Source organism: Sorex araneus, chromosome X, assembly GCF_027595985.1.
Source record: "Sorex araneus isolate mSorAra2 chromosome X, mSorAra2.pri, whole genome shotgun sequence".
In the NCBI taxonomy this organism is placed as follows: domain Eukaryota; kingdom Metazoa; phylum Chordata; class Mammalia; order Eulipotyphla; family Soricidae; genus Sorex; species Sorex araneus.
Genome location: NC_073313.1, coordinates 77,900,932 through 77,926,470, shown reverse-complemented (window position 1 = coordinate 77,926,470; position 25,539 = coordinate 77,900,932). Strand labels below are relative to the sequence as shown.

The following is a 25,539-nucleotide window of genomic DNA, read 5'->3' as shown; positions in this document are numbered from 1 at the left end:
CTCTGGGCGGAAGGCGCACCAGGAACACCTCCCCTCCCAGGATCACCTACAGGCTACGTCACTAAAGAGAGTCCTACCTCCTGGTGGAGGGGTCTTAGAGGGTGGCTCTCACCGCGTGGCTGCTGCCGCTGCCGCCATTTTCGCTCAGAAAAATGGGGTGGAGAGGGAAAAAAAATCCCTCCCCGGGCTGCACGAGGTTGTAGTTCAGTTCACAGTCAAAATGCATGGCTGCAAGAATCTGCTCTGGTGCCAAAATGGGTTAGGAGACCTCAGGATCACAGTCAGTAGGCGCGGAGGCTCTGCTTCTCGTGCCTCGGCTCTTGGTTCATCTCTCCATTCAGGGTTTTGACAAAGAAGTCTGACCATCTCATTGGTGGACGGCCATGCGGTCTTTTTACATCCCATGGAATCCAGTCTGTAATAGCTCTAGTCCAGCAGTCACCTCTGAATTGCATTACGTGTTCAGCCCATCTGATTTTTGACGCCTTGTAAAACGAGACAGCGTCCCTGATTCTTTACCGTCGACAGAGGTTGGAACTCCGGATTCCTTCTCTCACTTGAGTGAAACATGATACTCCTAGCATGGCTCTTTCAATTCCTTTTTGGGATACCTGAATAGTGTTCTCATCCTGTTTTCATAGGGCGCAGGTCTCTGAGGCATATGTTAGTGCAGGGAGAACGGAGGAGTAGAAAAGATGTGCCCGGAGCCAGAGGTTCTTCGTCCTCTTAACCACTTCTTCCACGCTCTTGAAGGCATTCCACGCTGCTCTCTTCCTCCTGTGCAGTTCTGGCTCCAAGTTTTTCCTCATGTTGAGTTCTCGACCCAGGTACACATAGCTGCTGCATTCAGATATGTTCGTTCCATTGAGAGCAAATGGAACATCAGGGACTAGTTTGTTTTTCATGAAAATCATTTTGCTGAGATTCAGCTGCAGTCTGACCTTTCCACACTCTCGGTCGAAGTCAGCCAGCATTTGTGCCGCTTGGCTAATGTTTGGCGTTATGAGAACCATGTCATCAGTGAAGTGGATGATCACAGCCAGTTGATCACAGACATCTCCAGATATACTTCATTTTTGTTGATCTTTTGGAAGGGGTCATCTAAGGAGAAGAATATGTGGCTCTGGTACATGAATCATAATAAACCCAGCCTAGACTCTGCTGGACACCCAGTCTTCTCCATTTCTCTTCAGACATCAAATGAGTTTTAGGTACTTGTTTGGAGAGTTCTCTGGGCAACATGACATGCCGGTACTCGTACTGCTTGTCAAAGTACTTGTCCGAGTAGTAGATCTGCTTGTGGACCATCCCTGCAGCGGCAAGAAGGCATAGTAGGAGCAAAGGGGGCGCATGTCCTCCTCAGGGCGAAGCAACCACTTGACCTTTTTTTAAAGATTTTTTTTAAATTGAATCGTTGTGAGATAGATTCTTAAAAATCTGTTCATGATTAAGTTTCAGTCATATAGTATTCCAACACCCATCCCTCCACCAGTGTACATTTACCAGCATCAGTGTGGCCTGTTTCTCTCCCATCGCTGCCCCCCAGCCTGCCTCTATGGCAGGCGCTTTTCTTTTCTTCTTTCTCTCTCTCTCTCCTCTATTTTCTTTTGAACATTGTGGTTTGCAATAAAGATACTGAAAGGTTATTGTAAATCCTTTTACCCAATTTTATTTTACTTTATTTTTATATATTTTTAATTTCATAAAGTAATTCATTTATAAATATAAACATTTCATTACACTTAATGTTCAAACACTAATCCCACCACCATTACACCTTCCTGCCACCATATTTCAGATGTTTCCTTCCTGAACCCCAATCCCTGCCCCAAAGCAGAACTGAAATAATATATTTTGAATTGTTTGCTATAAAAACCCGCTGAAAATGCTACTAAAAATATCCTCAGAGGAAAGAGTGTGGAGATTGTTGTATTTCACCCAGGGGCCATTAAGTCCTTCTATACGGGATCACTTACATGTTGTTAAGGGTTGAGCCTTATGTGCTTTGTATATATACATCTATACAAATACGCATATTTCCCTATAAAATTGGTTGCCTCCTGCTTTGAACCCTATCAAATGTGGTGCACCTTTACCCAATTTTAACACTCCGTTCTTGTCCGGCATGATCATTTCCAACTATTATTGTCATACTGGTTTCTTCTCTATCTTACTTACCCTCTGCCCCACACACACTTGTGGTAGATTCCAACCATTTACAGGTCCATCTAGCCCCTGCTTTCCATGGCCTGGAATATTTGTCTTCTACCATATATTCTTTTATATACCCTGAATGAATGCAGTCATGCTTTATCTGTCTCTCTCCTGACTCATTTCACTCAGCATGATACTCTCCATGTTCATTCATTTATAGGCAAATTTCATGACTTCATTTTTCCTAACAGCTGTGTAGTATTCCATTGTGTAGATGTCTCATAGTTTCTTTATTCATTCATCTGTTCTTGGGCACTGGAAAAGTCTTTATACTTTTTTCCTCATTTTGGCTGAACCAGATCACATTCCCACCAATGGAAAAGGGTTCTCTCCCCACACATCCTTGCTAGTACTCCTGTGAGGTGATGTCTCATTGTCATTTTGATTTGCATTTCCTGATGAAAAGTGATGAGAAACGCTTTTAAATATACCTATTTTTTATTTATGTCTTTCTTAAGGAACTGTCTGTTTAGCACCTCTCCCCATATTTTGATGGGCTTATTTCCATCGGAAAGTTTTATGGGTACTTTATAAATATTTGATGATATTTTCTCATTCACTAGGATGTCTTTTTATTCTAACCATCCTTTCTTTTTTTTTTCTTTTTGGGTCACACCCAGCGATGCTCAGGGGTTACTCCTGGCTTTGCACTCAGGAATTACTCCTGGCGGTGCTTGGGGGACCATATGGGATGCTGGGGATCGAACCCGGGTCGGCCGCGTGCAAGGCAAACGCCCTACCCGCTGTGCTATCGCTCCGGCCCCACCATCCTTTCTTTTACATGTTGCAGCTTATTAATTTGATGTTTCCCTGTTTGTTTAGTTTTATTTCTCTTTTCTTGTCCAATGGCATCCAATCATTGAATTAAATGCTGGACACAGTATCATGGAAAGTTCTGTCTATATTTTCTTGATATAGTTATTTTTTGGGATTTGCATGTAATATTGAGGCCTAGAATCCATTTTTTAAATTTAATAGCTAATGTTATGAAGAAAATTCTTTTAAGAACATAGTATTTATTTTTCTTCTCCAAACAGATTTTAATAATTTGTCTTATAGTCAAGAGTATGAGTCTCTTGTTTCCTTTTTATATTCTTGATATGTGGCAGTTAAAAAAAGTTGTTGGTATATTTTTGTGTTTCTGACACTTACAGAAAAAATAGCATGCATCTTCACATCAGTCACAAAAATGGACCAAATTCTGTAAGTGACAAGGTCTACCTATAAGAAATATGCTCAAAGAGTTTGAATGCCAACCAAGAGGTGTAATGGAAAAGATACTTTCCACGTTTAAAAACACTTTCCACTCACTGTTGAGATGTAAGCAGCTTTTAGAACCATTACTTTTTTTTATTGAATCACCACGTGGAAAGTTACAAAGCATTCAGGCTTAAGTCTCAGTTATACATTGATCGAACACCCATCCCTTCACCAGTGCCCATATTCCACCACCAAGAACCCCAGTATACCTCCCCGCCCACCCCCCCCACCTGTGTAGCTGATAATTTTCACTTTACTTTCTCTTTGCTTTGATTACATTCGATATTTCCACAAACAACTCACTATTATTGTTTGGAGTTTCCCCCCCAAAATTAGATCTGCTGAAAGGAAGCATTTGATAATTTGTTTTCCATTGCTGAGAATGAAGAGATATGAAGTCCCGTGGTCGCTATAGTGGTCGTGCTGTTTTGGATTTCTGTGTTTTAGTATTTTAGTAACTAAGTCCAGGGAAAATTTTGTCAGAAATTGCATCATCATTGCAAGCTTGTACCTCTCTTTAGTGTCCTTATAAGATGGCGATCGCCACGCCTTCTCCCTCCACACCCCCCATGGAAGAAAAGGCCGAGAGTGAAAAACCTTTCCCCTCCTGGGGCAGCATGGGGCCATGGCTTAGTTCACAGTCTAGAGACATTTCTACAAGAAGCTGCTGCTACCAAAAGTAGGTTAGCTGGCCTCCGGGATCATGGTCATCCAGCAATGGAGGGGCCGTACACGTGCGGCCACTCGGACAACCAGTACTTTTTCAAATGTTCTGAGCCAAGATTTTTGGCTTTAAAATCATCTTTGTTTGGGGCTGGAGTAATAGCACAGCGGGTAGGGTGTTTTCCTGTACGCGGCGCGGGTTTGATTCCCAGCATCCCATATGGTCCCCCTAGCACCGCCAGGAGTAATTCCTGAGTGCATGAGCCAGGAGTACTCCCTGTGCATTGCTGGGTGTGACCCAAAAAGCCAAAAAAATCATCTCCGTTTTAAAAATCAGATTTTTTTGGTATCTTTTTTTTGGGGGGGTCACACCCAGCGATGCTCAGGGGTTACTCCTGGCTTTGCACTCAGGAATTACTCCTGGTGGTGCTTGGGGGACCATATGAGATGCCGAGGATCGAACCCGGGTCGGCCGCGTGCAAGGCAAACGCCCTACCGCTGTGCTATCGCTCCGGCCCCGATTTTTTGGTATCTTAATGTATAATTTTTTTACAATCTGTATTTCCTTCTTATACATAGAACTCTCTGTCCTTGTTCCTCCTCCTGGCTTCAGCCTTTTTCATAGGCTTCTCCAGAGAATCATCTTCAAAAGCATTGCTGCTTTGGTTAAAAAGAGAAGAGGGAAGAGGGAAGGGTTGCCTTCTGGAACCTTCCACCGGGCCCCATTGCCAGCCTGGGACACAGAAAGCTTGAAAACTTCTGCTCTTTCTTACAGGTGCTGTTGTTTTCTTAGCCTGAAAGCCATTCAGAGTTACATAGAAACTTAAAGTTTTCTTCATCTTAAAAGCACAATTGAACTAATAGTCACCTTAATTCTGCTTTCTGATTATATTTTCCCTTTGCCAAAAGCTAGCATGGGATTTTGAGATACAAATAGATTTTTTTAGTAGCAACTATCTAATATCACTGTATCACTGTCATCCCGTTGCTCATCGATTTGTTCGGGCGGGCACCAGTAACGTCTCTCATTGAGAGACTTATTGTTACTGTTTTTGGCATATCCAATACACACAGGTAGCTTGCCAGGCTCTGCCGCACGGGCTCAATACTCTCGGTAGGTTGCCGGGTTCTCTGAGAGGGGCCGAGGAATCGAACACCGGTCGGCCGCATGAAAGGCGAATGCCCAACCACTGTGCTATTGCTCCAGCCCAACTGTCTAATATGGTTATTTTATATTTATTTGTCCAGATCCGAGCAGGCTTAGATTGGGACTGGGCCTCCTCCACCCAGACCCCTCATTTTCCAGTAACTTTGCAGCCACACCCACAAACTGCCCCCTCCCCCATCATGTAATCCCATCAACGGCCAAAATCCAGAGGCTGCAAAACAAAGCTGCCGGAAGAGTTTGGCCGAGCAACATCTTATAGCCTAGTTCTCCCTCTTGGAGAACCTGGCAAGGTACGGAGAGCATCCTGCCCATATGGCAGAGCCTGGCAAGCTCCTTGTAGCGTATTCGATATGCCAAATACAGTAACAATGATGGGTCTCATTCCCTTTACCCTGAAAGAGCCTCCAATGTGGCACCACTGGAAAGAACAAGTAAAGAGAGGCTGCTAAAATCTCAGGGATAGAACAAATGGAGATGTCACTGGTGCCTGCTCGAGCAAATTGATGATCAATGGGATGAAAGTGATACAGAGATACAGGGTTTTTTAAATTTTCATGTAATATTGAAACCTAGAATCCATTTTTTAAATTTACTCTTATTTGGGAACAACACCGGGTGATGGTCAGGGGTTAATCCTGGCCCTGCATAGGAATCACTCCTAACAGTGCTTTGAGGACCCTAAAGGACGTGGGGGATCGGACCCAGCTCAGCTGTGTGCAAGGCAAATGCTACCAGCTGTACTATTGCTCCGGCTCCCTAGAATCCATTTTTAAAAATTTAATGTAAAACATGGCATAGAATTGATACAATTCTAGAATTAAAAATGATTAGATAACAAAGGTACAATATCAATATATCTAGAAGATAAATTTATGTGAACATTGTTATATCTGACTGTATGGTTGGCCAATTCTTGTCTAAGAACTTATTAAGCTTTTTGTTGGTTCAGGAGGTATCCAGATATTTCTAGATCTATGGTCTGGGTGAATGGGTCAACAAGGCAGCAGACATAGGTGTGGGTGGGACTGTGGGGCTTCCAAAAGCATGGGGTGGGGGAGAAGCTGCCCACCAGGACTCCAAAAAAAAAAGCACCAGAGTTCTCAGCCCGACTCTGGTACCTAAAATTATTCAGAGATTGGTGCCTCTATGGAGAATAATTATGAGGCGGTGGAGTCGAGCCCTTGGCATACCTGTTGTCGTGGAAATGGGTTCTGCTGCCAGTAAAATTCATTTTTTTTAAATAAAAATTTTATTTTATTAAATCACCGTGTGGAAGATTACAATGCTTTCAGGCTTAGGTCTCAGTTATACAATGCTGAAACAACCATCCCTTCACCAGTGCCCATATACCACCACCAAAAAACCCCACACAGTACACCTCCCATCCCGCTCCCCCCACCCCCTACCTTGTAACTGATAAGTTTCATTTTACATTCTGTTTACTTTGGTTACATTCAATATTTCAACACAAACCTCACTATTGTTGTTAGGAGTACCCCACTAGATTCAGACCTACTGTGAAAACAAATAAGGTCTGCGGCCGCGCGGTTTTGAATTTCTGTACTTTAACACAAAGTCCAGGGAGATTTCTTTCAGATATTGGATCATTGCAGGCTTGAAAACCCAATCTGTGGTCGTCTTAATATGGCGGACACCGCGCCCTTCATCCCCGGAAAGAGGCGAGAGAGAGAGAGAAATACCTTTCCCCTCCTGGGCGGGCACGGGGCCGAGGCTTAATTCTCAGGCTGGAGACATTCTGCGAGGAGTTGTTGCCCATGCCGAAAGAGGTTTTGCTGGGTCTGGGTTCACGCTTGTGCAGCTGTGGAGAGGCCGCACACGCGTGCGGACCCCGGGATCACATCTCGACGGTGGGAGGGGCCGGTGCCTCCCACCTTCCCAAGAGCACCCTCGTGTCCTTTTGCTGCAGTTTTTGTTGTAAATCCCATCTGTGGTCGTCTTAATATGCGGCCACCGCGCCCTTCATCCCCAGAGAGAAAGAGGCGAGAGAGAGAAATACCTTTCCCCTCCTGGGCGGGCACGGGGCCGAGGCCTAGTTCTCAGGCTGGAGACATTCTGCGAGGAGTTGCCCATGCCGAAAGAGGTTTTGCTGGGTCTGGATTCACGCTTGTGCAGCTGTGGAGAGCAGTAAAATTCATTTTTAATTAACTTTTGTGTATGGCATGAGATATTCCTTAGCCTTCCCTCCACTTTTTGTAACACCATTTGTGGAAGAGAATTTACTTGCTCTACGTCATGCAATTAGTTCCTTTGTCAAAGATTCTGTATGCCTGAGGGTATGTCTCTTGGCTCTCAGCTCTATTGGCCTGATGGTCTGCCTTTATTCACATACCACACAATTTTGATAATGTAGTTTTATAGTAAATTTAAATTTAGGAAAGTCTCCCATTCCCCCTGCCCCAGGATTGTTTTGGATATTTGAAGAGACTTATTGCTTTGTATAAATTTTAGCAGTATTTAGTCTATGTCCTTGAAGAGGGCTGTGGGAATTTTGATGGAGACTGCTTTCAAGATGTACAATGCTTTGAGTAGAAGGATCATTTTTAAAAATGTTAGTTCTTCCAATAAATGAATAGAGATGTGCTTTCATTTCTTGTGTCTTATTTTTTAATCATGATATATAGTTTGTGTGTTTTTAATCTCCTTTATTGGTTATTTGATTTTTTAAAAAGTAACTTCAGGGGCTGGAGTGATAGCACAGCGGGTAGGGCGTTTGCCTTGCACGCAGCCGACCCGGGTTCTAATCCCAGCATCCCATATGGTCCCCTGAGCACCGCCAGGGGTAATTCCCGAGTGAAGAGCCAGGAGTAACCCCTGTGCATCGCCGGGTGTGACCCAAAAACCAAAAAAAAAAGTAACTTCAATTTTATTGGTACTATGATATACAAAGTTGTTCATTTAGAGTTGTTTCAGGGATGCAGTGTTTCAACACCAATCCTACCATCAGTGTGCCAGGTACTTGATTTTTATGGCATAATTGTGATTTAAAATTTTACTTTTCAAGGTTGGAGTAATATTATAAGCTGGTAGGGTGCTTGCCTTGCACATGACTGACCTGGGTTTAATCCCTCGCATCCCATATAGTTCCCCAAGCACCGCCAGGAGTGATTCCTGAGTGTAGAACCAGGAGAAACCCCTGAACATTGCTGGGTGTGACCCCAAAACCAAAACCAAAACCAAACAAAAATTTACTTCCCTCTCTCTTCTACCTTACTGCATATAGAAATGCCACAATTTCCGCATATTGATTTTTTAGTTGGCCATGTTCCTGTACAGCTTTAAAGTTTTTAGGATTTTTTTGTGGAGCCATTAGGGTTTTCTAAGTATAATGTCATTTGTGAATAATGCTAGTTATTTTCCAACTTGAATTCCCTTAATATCTCTTTCTTGCTTAATTGCTGTGGCAAGAACTTCTATATTGACTAGTAGTGAGAATGGACATCCTTGTCTGTTCCCAATCTTAGAGGAAAAGCTTTCAGTTTTTTAGCATCTGAGTGTGATAAATAGGTCTTTGGTAAATGACTTTATCTCTGCAGAGGGAAGTTACTTATATGTCCATTTTGTTGAAAGTCATTTATGTATTTTATAATCATAAATGGGCAATGGATATTGATAATTGTCTAATGTCTTCACTGAATTCATTGATATGAGCATATGCTTTTGATATTTCCTTATATTAATACCATGGCCACATTGACTTGTATATAACACATTTTGGGATAAGAAAACATATTTTAAACATAAAGGTATATTTTTGTCTGTACCAAGTTTTTGCAATCCAATGTGTATTTTACACTTTTAGTCCATTACACATAAGACTAACCACGTTTCAAGTGCTGAATTCAGCAGATGCATTCTTGGCAAAGATTTAGAATTCAGGAGCTGGAGCAATAATACAGCGGGTAGGGCATTTGCCTTGAACGCAGCCAACCTGGGTTCGATTCCCAGCATCCCATTTGGGAATCTGTAAAAAATACAAAGATGCGTGTGCGCGAAAGGGGATGATATGATGTGTGTTGTTTACGGGCTCTCGGGGCGGCACACTCTCTCTCTCTCGCCACTCACGTTCAGTGCTTTTGAGCCGCTGTGTATGGACTGGATCGGGATGGCTCCTCCTTTGTGCTCTGTGTCTGTATGTGCCATTGTGCTCTCTTCTGTCTGTCTCTGTATCTCTGTCTCTGTCTCTGTAGTCTCTTCTCGGGTCTCTTCTGACCTCTCTCTGTCTCTGTCGTCTCTTCTCTGATCTCTCCCAATCTCTCTTCTTTCGATCTCTCTCTCTGGAACCTTCTCGCTTCTGTGTCTTCTCCCTTGCTTCTGTGTCTTCTCTTCACTTCTGTTTCTTCTCTCTCTTTTGTGTTTTCTCCCGCTTCTGTGTCTTCTTCTTCTTCTGTGTCTTCCTCTCCACTTCTGTGTCTTCTCTTTCTCTTACAGTCTTAGTGTATATAGCAATCACATAGTGTGGTGGTGACACAAAGGTGGGTTGAACATTAACAAATCAGCAAAGAGGGGTAAGACCACTTCTCCAGGAGATAAACAAAATCTCATCTAAGAAGATTACTCCACACCCAGACTGCTCAAGTCCTACTCCTGACACTGTGCTCTGGGATCACTACTAGAAGGGTGTGCAAGCACTGTAGTATCTCATTTCCATCCTGGGCTGTGAGGACAAATTTTCCTTTCCTCCTCTTCTGACACCATCCTGGATTTTACAATCCACGCCTGCTTCTCATTTAGGGTGGCAATAGCTTGTGCCCCATTTTCTTATTTTAAAATTTGGGGGTCACACCCAGCGGTGCTCAGGGCTTTCTCCTATCTTTGCCCTCAGGGATTACTCCTGGAAGTGCTTGGCAGACCATATGGGATGCTGGGGATTGAACCTGTGGCTTGTAGCCATACGGATGCTGGAGATTGAACATGCAGCTGCATGCAAGGCAAGTGCCCTACCCGCTGAACTATCGCTTTGGCCTCTCATCTTCTTTCGTCACTTCGGGGTAGCATTCTTAGCTTCAGCTCATTGTTTCACAATCTCCTTGCTTGGTTACCAGGAAGGAGGGGATCTTCTTCCAAGAAAGCAGAGAGGATCCCCTGTAGAATGTTCAGCTTTATCCCTCATCCTGTAGAACACCCAAGGACAGCTCATTCCCAGTGCCTCAATTGTCCACCCAGTTCTACCTTAAAACTGCTGCCTGCTTCAGCACCTTCACTGGAGGTGGTGGTGGCCTCATCAGAGGAAGCTGCCATCTTGGGGTAATTTTCACTGAATCTGGAAGTTAGTTTTGGGGGTTTTTGCCTAGTTTTTTGTTAGTTGTTAATATTCCACATACAAGCAGAAACCATCTGACTTATTTTACTTGCCATATTACCTAAGATTCCTCCATTTTATCCCAATTTTATCCAACCATGCAGTAGCAAATCATGGTTTTTAATATTTTTTTTTGAAATAGAGCATTACAAATCTGTTCACGATTGGGGTTCAGTCATACAAAGTTTCAACACTCATATTTTTTTGCTTTTTGGGTCACTCCTGGCAATGCTCAGGGGTTACTCCTGGCTCTGCACTCAGGAATCACTCCTGGCAGTGCTTGGGGGATCACATGGGATTCTGGGAATCGAACCTGGGTTGGCCGCATGCAAGGCAAACCCCCTACCCTCTGTATTGTCACTCCAGTTCCTCATCTTTTGATTTTTATTTTCTGAGTCACACCTAGTGGTGCTCAGGGCTTACTCCTGGTTCTGCACTCAGGGATCACTTCTGGTGGGCTCAGGGGCCATATGGGGTGCTAATGGGCCAAACTGGGTTGGTTGCATGCAAGGCATAAACCTTACCCGCTGTACTATTGTTCCAGCCCCAACCCTGCCCATTTTTTGGAGGTGGGGTTAATGGATTTTTTTGTTGTTGAGTTTTGTGAGTGTTATAAATCTTGGATATTAGTCTTTTATGTGTTTTGCTTTATTTTTAAAAAGTTTTTTCCTTTCTGTAATTTATCATGTATAAATATTTTTTTTCTATTTAGTTGGCTGTCTTTTTATTTTAGTTTGAGTTTCTGTTGTGGAAAATTTTATTTTTATTTATTTATTTTTATTTTGTTTTGGGGCCATACCTGGCAGTACTCAGGGATTACTCCCAGCTTGTCACTCAGAAATTACTCCTGGAGGGCTTGGGGGACCATATGAGATGCCAGGGATCAAACCCCAGTTGGCCAGGTGCAAGGCAGAGACCCTACCCGCTGTAGTATTGCTTCAGTTGCCAGGAAAAATCTTTTAAGTTTGATCTAGTCCCCATTATTCATTTTTTTCTTTGTTCTGGACCACAATTTTTTTATCTAGTCATCAGTTGAAGTACATTTAGTTGTATTCCATGTTTTTACTATTCTAAACAATGCTGTTATTAATCATGAGGTGCAGGTATTCCTCCAAAGTCGTGTTATCACCCAAGTGCCCTAAAACAGATGACTGGTTAAAGAAACTTTGGTACATCTACACAATCAAATACTATGCAGCTGTTAGGAGAGATGAAGTCATGAAATTTGCTTATAAATGGATAGACATGGAGAGTATCATGCTAAATTAAAATGAGTCAGAAAGAGAGGGACAGACATAGAAGGACTGCACTCATTTGTGGAGTATAGAAGAACATCACATGAGGCTGACACCCAAGCACAGTAGATACAAGGGCCAGGGGGATTGCCCCATAGCTGGAAGACTGCTTCATGAGCAGAGGGGAGAAGGCAGATGGAATAGAGAAGTGATAACTAAGAAAATGATGGCTGGAGGAGCCAGTTGGGATGGGAGATGCATGCTGAAAGTGGATAATGGACCAAGCATGATGACCTCTCAGTGTCTGTGTAGCAAGCCATAATGCCCCAAAGTAGAGAGAGATTATGGGGAATATTGTCTGCCATAGAGGTAGGGGAGAGTGGGAAACGGGGGTACACCCGGGATATTGGTGGTGGGGAATGTGCACTGGTGGAGGGATGGGTGTTTGATCATTGTGAGATTGTAACCCAAACATGAAAGCTTATAATTCAATAAAATTTAAACAACAACAACAACAACAACAACAACAGCATCGTGTTATCATACCAGATAAATGTCTAGGAGTGGTCTTGTTGGATCATATATTTCCATTTTTATAGAGGAATCTCCTTAACATTTTCCTTACAGATTCTTTTCCCAACTGCATCTCCACCTATCATATGCCATAATTCCTTCTTCTCTACATCCTTGCCGATGTTTGTTACCAATCTTGTTGACATAGGCAATTCTCAGGTGTGAGTTGACATCTAATTTTGGTTTTGATTTGCATTTGCCTAATTTTAAGTGATGATGAACATTTTTATATTTATTTTAAAGGTTATGTAGTATTTTAATGTATCTGTGGGCAAGCTGTATGTCTTAAAATAACTTTCAGTAAAATATTGTGGTTCAGTACATATTTCAGGCTTTGTCAAATGCATATACCTATGCATATTATCATTGTAAGTGAGATGGTGGTGGATGTAGTAGATGGATATAAAACTATTGTACATTAGTGGTCCAAATTCCACAACTTTATAAATGATGCCATGATTTTTTGAAATATTGATGAATTATGATAAAGTTTCAAGCCAAACACAGTACCATTTCTATTCCTGTGTAATCACAAAGTAAATGAGAGGCTTGAAGCTCTTTCTCCATGTGTGTTCAATGATCAGGCCATTTTCTCACCCCGGATGGCCGATGACAATGGATGAAAGAAGGAGAAAATGGGTGCCACGGTGGTTGGTGGTTAAATGCCATTTATTTTTCTTCTGCTTCCTTCCAGTTTTACTCACTGCCCACATTCCTCCTCCTTCAGCCCACTCCTACAGCTGAGTTATTGAGAACAATCTCCAAGGGTTAGGGGTAGCAATTACACATAGGGGACCTAGCACAATCAACATATGAAAGCTCTTCCTTCCAATGAAGCTCTTCTAAGACAAAGACTCATCCTGCTGGAAGATCTACTCAAGGGTAGAATTTCTTCTAGGGCTGTATTTCTCCTTTCCTTAGCTCATAACCATTTAAACAGTCACCTTAAATTTACTTCTTAATAATCTTTCTAGTCATTTAGTATGGACACATTAAGAGATATATTAATCTTGTAGGGTGGTTCTCCTGGGGACATCTCTCTATAGATCCTGGACTACAGTCCTCAGGCCAGATTAGTCCTTCCAAACCCTAGCAGGGTTCCTTGTCCTGTCACTTCTCTTTGGGTTATGACAGAATTTGCCCACGACCGTGCTCTTAGCTTATTATAAGTTTTATGACACTTAGCCTGTCCTGTTTCAATGCCAGGGTGGCTTACTGTTTGCCCTGGATCCATCCAGTCCCTTTGTCAGGACCGTGCTTCTGGGGTGCTAGAAACTAAGGCTCAAGTCGAGTAAATATGACAGATGCCCAGGAGAAAATATTATCCAGAGTAAATTAACTCATACGCAGCCACGTGGCATCTTATAGCCTAGTTCTCCATCTCGGAGAACCTGGCAAGCTACCAAGGGTTTCCTGCCCACATGGGAGAGCAGAGCAAGCTCCCCGTGGCGTATTCATATGCCAAAAACACTAACAATGATAGGTCTCATTCCCCTGACCCTGAAGAGCCTCTAATTCGGCACTGTTGGGAAGGATGAGTAAAGAGAGACTGCTAAAATCTCAGGGCTAGGACGAATGGAGATGTTAATGGGCCCCCTCGAGCAAATCAATGATCAACGGGATGACAGTGATACAGTGATTCAGTGAAATTAACTCATAAGTTACAAAAGCATAGTATTTACTCTTTTCCTGGAGTAAGGAGTAAGCCCTAAACAACACTGGGTACATCCCCCAAACAAACAAAAATCTCATCAGAGCTTTAGAGTTGTACATAATGGAGTATAAGACAGCATCAAAGATAGAAACAAAAACAGGAGCTCTTGACTTACGGCACAGTAGGCACGGTACGTCATGATGAGTCTCTTTTTGACATCCTGTACAATGTCTACACAAAAAGGACATTGCTCTAAACTATGCAAAGGACATGAAGGAAAGAGAAAAAGCAATATTTCTCTTACAAATACAAAATTCAAAGTTCTTAGAAGCATCTGACCTTACAAGTCACAGGTTCTGGTTAGGGGAAATAAGTGATTAATAGATAGAGAAAGCAGAGTACAGAGAAGTTAAAGATGAATACAGAGTAAATGGGAGTGCTTCAGGAGCATTGTGATGGGTATAACCCAATAAACCTACAACAGAGGAGAAAGGACAAACCAATGTTATCCTACACATGCGATGTAATATAGTTGCATTCCCAGAAAACACGTCTAAATGAGTTAAAAGGTATAAAAATACTTAATGTTTATCTAAAAAGGTGCTTGGTTCTAGAAACAGTTGATTAAAAGCAGTTACACATGTATATGAATGTTGAATGGGCATTTGGAAGTTCTTGGTTCCTTTGCCTTGCAGGTGGTAGCCTCTCCACACGTTTTCGTATTTGTCCCCTAGAGGGTGCTGCTCCCCATGTAAACAGCTGGATTAGAAGAAGTTCCTGTTGCCTGTCAGCTCGAGTCTTTGAGTCCCTGCATGGATTTTCACTGAAAAGAGACTCATCATGACGTACCGTGCCTACTGTGCCGTAAGTCAAGAGCTCCTGTTTTTGTTTCTATCTTTGATGCTGTCTTATACTCCATTATGTACAACTCTAAAGCTCTGATGAGATTTTTGTTTGTTTGGGGGCCGTACCCAGTGTTGTTTAGGGCTTACTCCTGATCTCTGCTCAAGGATCATCTCGGCAGTGCTCAGGGGACAGACTATAGATGGTGCTAGAGATGGAATCAGAGTCAGTCTCATGAAAGGCAAGCTCCTTACCTCCTCTACTCTCTTGGGCCCCACCTGATAAGACATTATGAGAATTGCTGCACCATGTAAAAGGTGTTGAAACTCTGAAATGTAAAGATGCAGACTAACTCATTGAGTTTTAATGGATTAAAAATATATTTCTACCACTTAGTTATATTAGATTAAAATTTATTTTTATTTAATTAAACAATCATGATTTACAAAGTTATTGATAGATGAGTCTCAGGCATACACTATTTCAACACCAGTCCTGCCATCAGTGTTTCCATGCTCTGTCCTGCTCATGCCTCACCTCAATCCCTCTCAGAGTGCCCTCCCATTAACCCCCCCTCCCTGCCTACCACCTTGACAGGCACATTTCAAATTTCTGTGCATACTGTTTACATCTCATGTTTTCAGTGTTATTGAGTCTGTGCTTTAAATATACAGCTGTACTTCTTTCCCTCATCATTAGTATACCCAAGGTTCCGACTCCTGTTCCCCATTACTTCCCTTTCTCATCTTCACTCTTCTCTTGATTTCTTTCCTTCTCTGTCCTTCTACTTCCTATTATCCCTTTTGGGAGGGCATGCTTCATTTTGTTTTCCTCTATCTTAGGATTTGAAATGAATTTGAGTCGTCATAAGTGTTATGGTCTGTTTTTTCCAATAGATGGCAATGTTTCGTGCAACACTGACTAGGTATAACAACTGCAGATTTCTCAGTCGGCCTTTGAATTTAAAATCTAAATTCATAGTGCGTATGTAAAAGACTCTAAAAAATGTCATATGGATTAACTTGCTTGAGGAAATTCATAGGCTGGTGAAGAGGTAGAGATAATTAAATTTTTATAAATTAAGTTTTATTTCACTATAGAAATAGTATTTTAATAGAATGATCAAAAGCCTTTTATGAGAGAGAGAGGAGAGAGGTGCCTGCCATAGAGGCAGGCTGGGGCAGGGGGATTTAGGAGGGTGGGAAAGAAACTGGGGACATTGGTACTGGGAAATTACATTATTAGAGGAATAGGTGTTGTAACATTGTATGACTGAAACCCAATCATGAACAGCTTTGTAGTGCTTTATCTCATGGTGATTCAATTAAAAAATAATAAAAGAAAAAAAGGAAAATATTTCAGGGGAGCCCTGCAAAAGCAGCAGGCTGCAAATATTTAGGAAGATCAGAGACAGCATGAAACTGTGATAAAACCAAAATGCCCATCAGAGGGGAGGAAATTAGTAAGAGAAAGCAGTACTTTCTGTTATTATTGTTATTATTGTGAGTTAACACCTGTTTTAAAATTCCAACCTATCTTGGCAGATGTTTTCTTTTTTGGTTATTAATTTCCTCTTCTGAAAGCAGATGAATTTTATCCTGGCATGTACATCTTCCTCTCGGCACTGAGCTCCATCCTTGGCCGGCATGCTTATGGCTTACGAGTAGCAGTGAAGTCTGGTGACTGAGAGAAAAGGACTGTGCAGAATGCAGGCTGTCAGCCAGGCTCACCTGGACTTCACAAATACAGATGTAAATGTGCAGGGGGAGCATGTGGATACACACGTTTTATTTTATTTTTTACAAAACTAATGTAACAGGGCTACACAGCTCTAAAGTTACATAGGCAAGGTGTATGCTGCAGAAAAAGCATTATTTAAGTCTGGATCAAAGTGGGAATTTTATTTATTTATTTATTTATTTCCCCAGCTTCAAACTGTACTGGATCTTCTTTATTTTTTTCATTTTTTAATTTTATTTTATTGAATCACTGTGAGATAGTTACAAGCTTTCATGTTTGGGTTACAATCTCACAATGATCAAACACCCATCCCTCCACCAGTGCACATTCCCCACCACCCGGGTATAACTCTCCTTTCCTACCCTCCCCCTGCCTCCATGGCAGACTATTTCCCATACTCTTTCTCTACTTTTGGGCATAATGGCTTGCAGCACAGACACTGAGAGGTCATCATGCTTGGTCCATTATCCACTTTCAGCATGCATCTCCCATCCTAACTGGTTTTGCCAGCCATCATTTTCTTAGTTATCACTTCTCTATTCCATCTGCCTTCTCCCCTCTGCTCATGAAGCAGTGTTCTAGCTATGGGGCATCCTCCTGGCCCTTGTATCTACTGTGCTTGGGTGTCAGCCTCATGTGATGTTCTTCTATACTCCACAAATGAGTGCAGTCCTTCTATGTCTGTCCCTCTCTTTCTGACTCATTTTCACTTAGCATGATACCCTCCATGTGTATCCATTTATAAGCAAATTCCATGACTACATCTCTCTTAACAGCTGCATAGTATTTGATTGTGTAGATGTACCAAAGTTTCTTTAACCAGTCATCTTTTTTAGGGCTTTCGGGTTGTTTCCAGATTTTGGCTATAGTGAACAATGATGCAATAAATATATAGGCACAGATGTTATTTCTACTGTGCTTTTTTGCATCCTCGGGATATATTCCCAGAAAGTGGTATTGTGGGGTCATATGGAAGCTCAATTTCTAGTTTTTGAAGGACTGTCCATATTGTTTTCCAGAAAGGCTGGACCAGTCTGTATTTTAAAGTGGGAATTTTAGACTTGAAAATACTTAAGATTATGGCATAAAAGCTGTATAGCAACAAAGATGTAGTTAATCTTGTTCATCACATAATCAGAATTATGTTGCTATCCCCCAAGAAAGCCTTTTATATAATGACACTTCCTGATCGGTCTTATAAATTGTGATTTTCTTACTGGATTTAAAATACATTTTTTTGTTTTGGGGTCACATCCAGCGTGCTCAGGATGTACTCCTGGAGGAGTACATGTCCCCCCCATGTACTTCTCCATTCGGGGGACCATATGGGAATGGGAATCCATGTAAGGCAAGTGCCCTACCTGCTATAATATTGCTCCAGCTCCCCAAAATAATTTATTTCAAAAACAATGTCAGGTTAGAAAAATTTTGCCAGAATGCTACAAAGAACCTCTCGTAAGTCCTTTGACCAGATGCTCCAATTGTTAACATTTTACTTCATTTTTCTCCTGTTCAATTTTCTCAGTGTGTTCCAATTATTGCTATTCTTTCTCTGAGTCTTTTGAGAGGTAGCTGTTGTCCCATAATCACTGAAGACTTCACAGTGTCTTTCCTGCATCGTATCCAAGGTCGGCTTTCTGTCTCACTAGCAACCCTCTAAATAAGACATCAATATTGCTGTCTGTCACATAGCCACTGGATCCACATCAGTCTATTCATATTTCAGTGCTTTCTTTAAGAATTACTTGCTCCATTTCTGGTTCATGATCCTATCCGGGATTATTTATTGCATTTTGTTCTCTGTTTGATTCAATCTAGAGGGTTTTTTTTTAAAATTCAGATCAGGGGTTGACAGCCAGGATATAAGCAAGAAAATAAGCAAGAAATAAGCACAAAATAAGCACAAAATAAGCAAGAACCCCCCCCAAAAAACCTGGTCAAAAAATGGGGAGAGAAAGTGAACAGGGACTTCTCTGAGAAAGACCAACAGATGCCAACAGGCACATAAAATGCTAATTCTCTAATAAGAGGTGAAAAAAATTTCTAAGGAAAAAATTCATTTTCAAATGAAAATAATATTAAGTGAAAAAATAATCTTAAAGTGAAAATTAAAAGATTCTTTAGGCAAGTTAATTTTTGTTTTTTTTTTGGACTTTCACTTTATTTATTTATTTGTTTTTCTTTTTTTAAAATTTATTTATTTTTAATTAGTGAATCACCGTGAGGGTACAGTTACAGATTTATACATTTTCGTGCTCATGTTTCCCTCATACAATGTTCGAGAACCCATCCCTTCACCAGTGCCCATTCTCCACCACCAATAATCCCAGCATCCCTCCCACCCCCCCAATCCCATCTCCCCCACCCCACGCTGCCTCTGTGGCAGGGTATTTTCTTTTGTTCTCTCTCTCCAATTGGGTGTTGTGGTTTGCAATAGGGGTGTTGAGTGGCCATTGTGTTCAGTCTCTAGTCTACATTCAGCACGCATCACCTGTCCCCCACGTGGCCTCCAACCACATTTTACTTGGTGTTTCCTTCTCTATCTGAGCTGCCTTTTCCCCAGAATGTGAGGCCAGCTTCCAAGCCATGGAGTCAACCTCCTGGTACTTATTTCTACTATTCTTGGGTGTTTGTCTCCTACTCTGTTATTTTATATTCCACAGATGAGTGCAATCTTTCTATGTCTGTCTCTCTCTTTCTGACTCATTTCACTTAGCATGATACTTTCCATATTGATCCACTTATATGCAAAGTTCATGACTTAATTTTTTCTAACAGGTTCATAGTATTCCATTGTATAGATGTACCAAAGTTTCTTTAACCAGTCATCTGTTCTAGGGCACTAGGGTTTTTTCCAGATTCTGCTATTGTAAACAGTGCTGTGATGAACATATAAGTGCAGATATCATTTCAACTATACTTTTTCGCTTCTCCGGGATATATTCCCAGCAGTGGTATTGCTGGGTCAAATGGGAGCTTAATTTCTAATTTTTTGAGAAGCGTCCATATTGTTTTCCAAAAGGGCTGAACCAGTCGGCATTCCAACCAGAAGTGTAGAAGGGTCTCTTTCTCCCCACATCCTCTCCAACAGCGGTTGATTTTGTTCTTTTGGATGTGTGCTAGTCTCTGTGGTGTGAGGTGGTATCTCATGGTTGTTTTGATCTGCATCTCCCTGATGATTAGTGATGTAGAGCACTTTTTCATGTGCCTTTTTGGCCATTTGTATCTCTTACTTGGGAAAGTTTCTCTTCATTTCTTCGTCCCATTTTCTGATGGGGTTAGATGTTTTCTTCTAGGCAAGTTAATTTTTGTTTTAATGAAACAAAAACTCCCAAAAGGATAATTTTTGTTTTAATGAAAAACAATATGCTTATTTTATACCACTGTGTATTATTATCCTTTTTAAAATTTTATTATTTATTTATTTTTATTTAAATATTTTTTATTGAATCACTGTGAGAACAGTTACAAAGTTTCAGGATTAAGTCTTAGTCATACAGTGATCAAACACCTATCCCTTCACTAGTGCACTTTTTTCACAACTGACTAAAGTGACTTTATTTTTCAACAGACTAAAGTCACTTTTTAAAAATTTTACTTATTCATTTCTATTGAATCACTGTGAGCTACACTTACAAAGCTTTCATGTTTGAGTTTCATTCATACAATGATCAAACACCCTTCCCAACACCAGTGCACATTTTCCACCACCAGTGTCCCCAGTATCCCTCCCCCTCTCCCCCACTCCCCCACAGCTGTCTCAAGCTTACCCCTGCCTCTATGGCAGACAATTTCCCACTTACTCTCTCTCTCTACTTATGGTATCATGGTTTGCAATACAGATAATGAGAGGCCATCATGTTTGGTCGTTTATCTACTTTCACATACATCTCCAATCCTGAGCAATCCCTCCAACCATCATTGTAAGATCACTTTTTTCCCCACCTGGCTAAAGACACATTCTTTCTTTTCTTTTTTTATTAATTAATTTATTATTTTTTATTGAATCACCATGTGGAAAGTTACAAAGCTTTCAGGCTTAAGTCTCAGTTATACAATGCTCAAACACCCATCCCTTCACCAGTGCACATATTCCAGCACCAAGAACCACAGTAAACTTCCCCCCGATCCCCCCACCCCTAGCCCCCCACCCCGCCTATGTAAATAAATAAATAAATAATAAAAAATAAATTTCACTTTACTTTCTCTTTACTTTGATTACATTCAATATTTCAACAAAAAAACTCACTATTTTTTTCCATACTGTTAATGCTGGTGAGTTCTTATGAATTACCAATTCCACACCCACTGAAGTTTGGGAACTGCACAGGAACTTGTACTGTGAATCTAACAAGGTCATCATTATTCAGGGCATTGCTATTATACTATCTCTCCACTCACTGTTCATTGTTCTTCCGTGGGCACTTGATTGTTTTCAGGCACAAACTATTATAAATAGGTTTTTCAAGTTATTTCAGCACCGCTTAAAAGCTTTACCCATTGAATGGGTTTGTCTTTAATTAACTTATCAATTGAGTGTTCATTGAGTAATTTGCTTACTCTTTATTTTGTTTGTTTTTGGGTCACACCCGGCGATGCACAGGGATTACTCCTGGCTGTTCACTCAGGAATTACTCCTGGCGGTACTCAGGGGATCATATGGGATGCTGGGATTAGAACCCGGGTCGGCACGTGCAAGGCAAACGCCCTACCAGCTGTATTATCGCTCCAGCCCCAGTAATTTGCTTATTCTTATTCTAATTTTACTATACTAACTATAGTAGAATATGAATTGAACTGTACAAAAGAACTGTACAAAACTGTAAGAATTTTTAGACTTTTAAAACTGATAGAATTCCTCTGTCATAAGTGTCATATATTTAACTTGTATATGACACTTGTCATATACTTAGCTTGTATATGACACGTGTCATAAGCATCATACACATAATTTGATGAGAAAATATCAAAAATATTTCAAGTGGTGGTGACTATATTTGCACTATTTATTTATTATTTTTTTTTGCTTTTTTAAAAAAATTATTTTTTAGTGAGTCACAGTGAGGGTACAGTTACAGATCTATACATTTTCGTGCTCATGTTTCCCTCATACAAAGTTCGAGAACCCATCCCTTCACCAGTGCCCATTCTCCACCACCAATAAACCCAGCATCCCTCCCACCACCCCAATCCCATCTCCCCCCCCACCCCCCACCCCACCCCCGCCACTGTGGCAGGGTCTTCCCTTCTGCTCTCTCTCTCTAACTAGGTGTTGTGATTTGCAATAATGGTGTTGAGTGGCCATTGTATTGTATTCAGTCTCTAGTCTACATTCAGCACGCTTCACCCTTCTCCCGTGTGGCCTCCAACCACATTTTACTTGGTGTTCTCTTCTCTATCTGAGCTGACTTTTTTTTTAGAATGTGAGGCCAGCTTCCAAGCCATGGAGCCAACCTCCTGGTATTTATTTCTACTATTCTTGGGTGTTAGTCTCCTACTCTGTTATTCTATATTCCACAGATGAGTGCAATCTTTCTATGTCTGTCTCTTTCTGACTCATTTCACTTAGCATGATACTTTCCATGCCGATCCACTTATATGCAAAGTTCATGACCTCATTTTTTCTAACAGCTGCATAGTATTCCATTGTACAGATGTACCAAAGTTTCTTCAACCAGTCATCTGTTCTAGGGCACTAGGGTTTTTTCCAGATTCTGGCTATTGTAAATAATGCTGTGATGAACATATGAGTGCAGATGTCATTTCTTTTTTTTTTTTTTTTTTTTTTGCTTTTTGGGTCACACCCGGCGATTCTCATGGGTTACTCCTGGCTCTGCACTCAGGAATTACCCCTGGTGGTGCTCAGGGGACCATATGGGATGCTGGGAATTGAACCCGGGTCGGCCTCGTGCAAGGCAAACGCCCTACCCACTGTGCTATTGCTCCAGCCCCGCAGATGTCATTTCGACTATACTTTTTTGCTTCTCTGGGATATATTCCCAGCAGTGGTATTGCTGGGTCAAATGGGAGCTCAATTTCTAATTTTTTGAGAATCGTCCATATTGTTTTCCAAAAGGGCTGAACCAGTCGGCATTCCCACCAGCAGTGTAGAAGGGTCCCTTTCTCCCCACATCCTCTCCAGCAGTGGTTGCTTTTGTTCTTTTGGATGTGTGCTAGTCTCTGAAACTCACTATTATTGTTTGGAGTTCCCCCCCACACACACACACACAAAGTCGGACCTGCTGGAAAGGAAGCATTTGATAATTTGTTTTCCATTGCTGAGAATGAAGAGATATGAGGTCGTTTGGCCACAAGATTTTGGATTTCTGTATTTTAGTAACTAAGTCTAGAGAAATTTCTGCCAGAAGTTGCTTCATTGCAAGCTCATACCTCTCTGCTACTTCATACCTCTCTGCTCTTTTCTTTTAAGTAAATTAATTAATTAATTTATTTATTTTTATTGAATCACTGTGAAAACGACCCTTACAAAGCTGTTCATGATTAGGTTTAAGTCATATAAATGTTCCAACACCCATCCCTCCACCAGTGTACATTTCTTCAATACCAGTGTCTCTAGTTTCCCTCCCACCCCCCGCCCTCCACCAGCCTGTCTCCATGGCAGGCACTTTTCTTATCTCTCTCTCTCTCACACTTCTTTATTCGACTGGCTGAAATCACTGTTTTCCCTTCTGGCTAAAGCCACTTTTTTCCTCAACTGGCTAAAGTCTCTAGTCCACCGCCCCCCCCCCCCACCACTCGTTGAAGTCACTTTTATTTTTTTTCAACAGGCTAAAGTCACTTTTTTTGCTCAACTCACTAAAGTCAGTTTTATGTTTTTTCAACTAACTAGAGTCACTCCCCCCACACACCTGGCTAAGGTCACTTTATTCTTCGTTTTCTTTTCTTTATTTTATTTTTTTAAAGAGGGATAAACATATTTTAATTGTTGAAATACAGTGGTAAACCAAGTCATGTACATTGCAGTATCAAGTGGACATACACAGTCATTCTTTAGATAAGAAATTTCCAAATATCCCACTAACCACCAGGATGAGATGCCCAGATCATTAGGAAGAGTGATTGAGAGACACAATGGCCATGAGATATTCAAGGTTACATAATCCTTTGGCTAAAGAACATTGGAAGTTCATAAAAAATACTAATGGGTCATGCACATTTCAGTCATTTATTTTAAAATATTGTGGTACAAGACATTGTTGCTGATAAAGGAGATTCTCTGACATGAAAATTATGATAGCCTCATGAAAACAATGACAAGGGGAAAGAGAAATAACTAAGAATCAACTGAATAATTTTATAATTACAAATTAACATGAAGTAAAAACAATAGTGAGAGAGAGCCAACAGATACATTACTTCCGGTCATTCATTTCTAGTGCCTTATGATTTGAAGTTATTAATAGAAGAAAGTTTCTGTTCCATAGAAACTACCAAGAAAGTATCGGTGGGAAGACGTGGTCCTGGAGAGCAGTGTCCTGTAGCGAGCGGTTCGGGCTGAGCATGCAGGGCAGCAGAGTCTGTGCGGGCGCAGGGCAGCATGCATGCCTTGATGTGCCATTCTCGGGCGGGGGTCGGGGTGGGCTGCCAGAAAGTTCCACGGACGAGGGCATACTGTTTAGCCTTTACTCTTTCTGGTACCACAACATTCGTCCTGGACCCCTGGTTCTGAGCTGGGAGGACTGCGGTGTGTTGGAGCAGGCGACTCTTCAGAAGTTGCACGGAAAGGTCTGCAGTGACAGTGTCCCAGGGAATGAAATCGCTGCCACGTCTCAACAAGCTTGTGATTATCCAGTGAGTTTAGTTTCTTCTAATTTTTCCGTAGTCTTGGTCTGACCGGGAACCTCGCTGACAGCTTCAGATGGGGGACCGACATACACCCCTCCGTAGTTTCTTCTCATGTCATCTGTGATAGATAATTCTGTTACATCGTTGGCTTCTTTTGCACGGCCTCGGCCCGTGCCCTTCTTGGTGGCCGTGGAGGTCCCGCAGCCCATCGTGCCGCCGCTGGCGAGGGCAGCCGCGCTCCGAGCAGGCAGTAGCGCTGAGAGCAGGCAGCAGCGCTGAGAGCAGGCAGCAGCGCTGAGAGCAGGCAGTAGCGCTCTGAGCAGGCAGCAGCGCTGAGAGCAGGCAGTAGCGCTCTGAGCAGGCAGCAGCGCTCTGAGCAGGCAGCAGCGCTCTGAGCAGGCAGCTGCGCTCGGAGCAGGCGGCCGCGCCGCGGGGGCGGAGACGAAGGCGGAGGCGGCGGAGGGCGGCGCGCCCCGACAGGAATGCTGGCGGGCGGGGGGCGCGCGGGGCCGGGCCGGTAGTGGGGGGGCGAGTGGGGACCGGCCTCGCGCGCTGCCGGGAGGCACTGGCCGGGGCGCGCGGGCCCCGCGCGGGTCGAGGCGGAAAGGCCACCGCCCCCCCTTCCTTTTCTTTTATTTAAATTAAATTAATTAATATATTTTTATTGATTTCAAAGTTGAATTGATGGGTTGCATCTTTATATATTGTTTGAATATAAAATAAACTATGGATAAAGGTAAAAAATATATATATTTTTATTGAATCACTGTGAGATTGACCCTTACAAAGCTGTTCATGATTAGTTTTCAGTGTACATTTCCCATCACTAGTGTCCCCAGTTTCCCTCCCACCCCCCATCATCCAGACTGCCTCGATGGCAGGTGCTCTTCTTCCTCTTCCTCTTCTTCCTCTTCTTAATCTTCCTCTTCTTCCTTCTCCTCTTTCTCCTCCTCTTTGTTCTTCCTCCTCCTCCTCCTCCTCCTCCTCCTCCTCCTCCTCCTCCTCCTCCTCCTCCTCCTCCTCCTCCTCCTTCTTCTTCTTCTTCTTCTTCTTCTTCTTCTTC

The 25,539-nt window shown here is 42.0% G+C and overlaps 1 protein-coding gene and 1 pseudogene across 1 annotated transcript; both read right to left on the bottom strand.

The window, feature by feature from the left end:
• Nucleotides 1–1,070: 1,070 nt before the first annotated feature.
• On the bottom strand, nucleotides 1,071–1,308 carry LOC129399570 (cyclin-dependent kinases regulatory subunit 2-like; annotated as a pseudogene).
• A 22,572-nt stretch (nucleotides 1,309–23,880) lies between these two features.
• LOC101546192 (overexpressed in colon carcinoma 1 protein-like) lies at nucleotides 23,881–24,685 on the bottom strand. The gene has a single exon (XM_004606654.2). It carries the CDS (start codon nucleotides 24,683–24,685, stop codon nucleotides 24,476–24,478), a length of 210 nt encoding a protein of 69 aa, XP_004606711.1. The 3' UTR covers nucleotides 23,881–24,475.
• Nucleotides 24,686–25,539: the final 854 nt, after the last annotated feature.

Coding starts and splice junctions, on each gene's coding strand:
- LOC101546192 (XM_004606654.2), bottom strand. CDS start 24,685: ATGGGCTGCGGGACCTCCACGGCCACCAAGAAGGGCACGGGCCGAGGC.